Source organism: Photinus pyralis, unplaced genomic scaffold (assembly GCF_008802855.1).
Source record: "Photinus pyralis isolate 1611_PpyrPB1 unplaced genomic scaffold, Ppyr1.3 Ppyr1.4_LG1, whole genome shotgun sequence".
Lineage (NCBI taxonomy): Eukaryota > Metazoa > Arthropoda > Insecta > Coleoptera > Lampyridae > Photinus > Photinus pyralis.
The window spans coordinates 56466074-56469702 of record NW_022170249.1 but is presented as its reverse complement, the minus strand read 5'-3'; the positions used below and the strand labels follow the sequence as shown (position 1 = coordinate 56469702).

Below are 3629 nucleotides of genomic sequence, written 5' to 3'. Positions count from 1 at the left end.
GCGCCCTTCAGAAGAGATTTTGTCATTTAAAAGTAGACGTAGGGAAAAACAATACATGTAAACCCCTCCATCTACTTCTTAATAAATATCAGTACCTATATTACTATTATATGTGAAGACGCGAGAATACAGATGGCCAAGTAGGTACCATCTTTCCCTTACCCTATTATGCCAAAAGTCACGCTACGTAATTGTTTTGTCCTCTGCTTTATTCTCATAGATTGCAGGCATTGCTTGCAATAGAGGCCAGCAATACCTAACGTCAAGTTATAGTCATTTCCTGCAAAAAGCGAAATAATTACACGAGTTCCATCAGAATGAAGTAAATTTTACATTCGTTGAAGTATTATCACTGAATCTCGTGACTAAGCCCCTCACCCGCCATCTCGGCGATAAAACGGTAGATGGCAGAGGTACAGAGGCGGTCTTTTGCGGTCGCATTTTAAAATTCTAATAATCCATTATTAACGCGGAAGCGCAGAAGAGTTAATTAGTACATTTGTGACTGTGTGTGTTGTGGTAACGAAGACATTAATCAATTAAGAGATGATAATTAAAGCAACCCGCATTATACGAGAGTAAAACCCGCTTCGTTCTATTAATTGCTGGAACAAATACAAATATAAAAAAATCATTGAACTTAAAGTTCATAGAGTCAACCACTATCGATACTTATCTAACGTAAATATCGAGTGATAATAAACGACGGAATAAGGCAAAATTTTTTCTAGTGCTATAATTCGGATGATGTGCGTGCGGGGTGGTATTTTCTTCGTACTGCTTGTGTGCGTCTTTCAGGCCGATGGAGCGCCCCGGTCCGTGACGTAAGTATGGTTTTTAAATTTGTAATAATAACGACGCGCATCTCTTGCATCCTGCATATTTTCGAAAAGTTCGAAAATAGCAGCGGGTTTAAAAATACTCAAGTTCGTTTACCCCCAAGGATGGGACGTTTCCGGAATTAAATTCTGAATCAAGACCGAGAATGCGAAATAAACTAGGAAAATCTAGCGTTTATGGGAAACAATTGAGGGTAACCTGGTAACGGATGTAAATGTTATAAAATTTTGTAACAGTTATACACGGTTTTTTTTATCGTCGCGTTTTTTGCGTTTATATATTATATTTTTTTATTATATTTACAATGGTAAGTTATAAATATTTAGGGGTGGTGGAGGTTTATTTGTTGATTTGCAGCGTGAGGTAATTAATGTACACATAGGTCAGGGCGGTGTCCAAATTGGAAATGCATGTTGGGAATTGTTCTGCCTGGAGCACGGCATTCAGCCCGATGGGCAAATGCCGTCTGACAAAACGGTCGGTGGAGGAGACGACAGCTTTAACACCTTTTTTAGTGAGACCGGAGCCGGAAAACACGTACCAAGAGCGGTGATGATCGATTTGGAGCCGACGGTCGTAGATGAAGTGCGCACCGGGACCTACCGCCAGTTATTCCACCCCGAACAGCTAATATCCGGCAAGGAAGACGCGGCCAATAACTACGCCCGAGGGCACTACACCGTCGGCAAGGAAATCGTAGACTTGGTCCTCGACCGGCTGCGAAAGCTAGCGGATCAATGCACCGGAATGCAGGGATTCCTAGTTTTTCACTCGTACGGAGGCGGCACCGGCTCGGGATTCACTTCCCTGCTCATGGAAAGGCTCTCCGTGGACTACGGGAAAAAATCAAAATTGGAAGTCGCCATCTATCCTGCGCCCCAAATTTCGACCGCAGTCGTCGAGCCGTACAACGCAATCTTGACCACTCACACCACCCTGGAACATTCAGATTGCGCCTTCATGGTGGATAACGAGGCAATCTACGACGTGTGCCGCAGAAACTTGGACATCGAAAGGCCCACCTACACCAACCTTAACCGCTTACTGGCCCAAATCATCAGTTCAATCACCGCGTCGTTGAGATTCGATGGCGCCCTCAACGTCGACATGGCGGAATTTCAAACAAACCTCGTTCCCTACCCTCGAATTCACTTTCCCTTGGTGACCTACGCTCCGGTGATATCGGCGGAGAAGGCCTATCACGAACAGCTATCCGTACCGGAGCTGACAAACGCGTGCTTCGAACCTGCGAATCAGATGGTCAAGTGCGATCCACGGCACGGTAAATACATGGCGTGCGTTGTCTTGTACAGAGGCGATGTCGTGCCCAAAGACGTAAATTCGGCCATTGGCACAATCAAGACTAAACGTACCATTCAGTTTGTCGACTGGTGCCCGACTGGGTTTAAAGTGGGCATTAACTATCAACCACCCACTGTTGTACCAGGAGGCGACTTGGCCAAGGTCCAACGTGCAATTTGCATGTTATCGAACACCACCGCCATCGCGGAAGCGTGGGCACGGCTCGACCACAAGTTCGACTTGATGTACGCCAAGCGTGCCTTCGTCCACTGGTACGTGGGCGAAGGAATGGAGGAGGGTGAATTTTCGGAAGCGCGAGAAGATACCGCCGCATTAGAGAAGGACTACGAAGAAGTCGGGATGGATTCGGGCGAGGGCGAAGGCGAGGGGGGAGAAGAATTTTGATAATTGTGTACTTTTACATTATTTTACAGAAATATACGTAAAGTCACATTTTTGATTTATTTTGATTACTCTAGCAATGAAGACATTCGAGATGCCATCCTATCAATGGTCAACGTAATCCGTTCCACGGAAGATAAGCTAGAACGACACGAATTTCGAGAAAAAACTCTGGGAGATCAGTTCAAAAGAGTCCTGTCAAATATTGACAAACGTCAAAAACAATTAGATTCGGTGAGAGGAACGATAGGTAGACTCGATCAGAGGTTGGCCACCGTCGAGACCATTCTCCTGCAGAAAGATGAAAGAGAGCGGATTCAAGTCCAGAAAGTTTTTGACATGGTGGAGCAGATCCATCGAAGTCTACCGCAGCTGTTCGAAACGTTAAAGAATGACATAACGTCTTCGGTAGGTAACCTAAACTCTTTGCGTATCCTGTAACGCCTTAATTGCGCTTCAGTTTTCGAGCACCGAAGAAAAACCTCAGGACGCGCCCCATAATGCAGAACTCGAAAAGCTCCAAAAAGAAATCGCGACAAAAATCGACCACACCTCGAGCACGGTTAAAAACATCGAAGGGCAACTGTCCCAGATACGAGAGGAGAACAAAAACAACTTCAGCGGGACCCACAAGTTCATGGAACAGTATGATACCAAGCTGGACGAGTACAACAAGCACATTGACGTTCTACCCACGAGATGCAAACAGGAGACCGACACTCAGACGGACGTCATCCTCAAGGCGTTACAAAACCAAGAGCTGCACATAAAAAAAATGCAGGCGGAAATCAGCGGCGCGAACGCCACAATTAAGGAGCTTCAGCATAAAATCGTCACGATTCATGACAACCTGGAGAGCGGCCAGAAGGACGTAAAGGACAACCTCAAGGAGCTCATGAACGACAGCAAGCAGAATTACAAGAGCTACGGTAGCCAGTTGGGCGCGTACAAAGAGAAAATTGACGCTATACCGGGGACGTACAAAAATGAGACTGAAGCGCAAACGAAGGAACTGCTGAAGGGTAGGAGTTTTGCATGTTTTTTTTTGCGTGGGGTTAGTTTTGAATTCGCAACCGAGTTGCCTA

The 3629-nt window shown here is 45.6% G+C and overlaps 2 protein-coding genes across 2 annotated transcripts in view; both read left to right on the top strand.

The window, feature by feature from the left end:
- Positions 1–364: 364 nt before the first annotated feature.
- The window catches only part of LOC116163705 (putative leucine-rich repeat-containing protein DDB_G0290503), a 7924-nt gene continuing 4659 nt past the window's right edge, over positions 365–3629 (top strand). Inside the window, exons 1-4 of the mRNA XM_031477801.1 lie at positions 365–681; positions 732–824; positions 2622–2952; positions 3005–3621. Of these exons, the coding sequence (XP_031333661.1) occupies positions 745–824; positions 2622–2952; positions 3005–3621 (1028 nt within the window). The 5' untranslated portion in view covers positions 365–681; positions 732–744. The remainder of the gene's footprint in view (positions 682–731; positions 825–2621; positions 2953–3004; positions 3622–3629) is intronic.
- On the top strand, positions 852–2602 carry LOC116179707 (tubulin alpha-1 chain-like). Its single transcript, XM_031499527.1, has 2 exons — positions 852–1147; positions 1198–2602. The coding sequence occupies exons 1-2, from the start codon at positions 1145–1147 to the stop codon at positions 2545–2547; spliced, it is 1353 nt and encodes a 450-aa protein (XP_031355387.1). The 5' UTR covers positions 852–1144; the 3' UTR covers positions 2548–2602.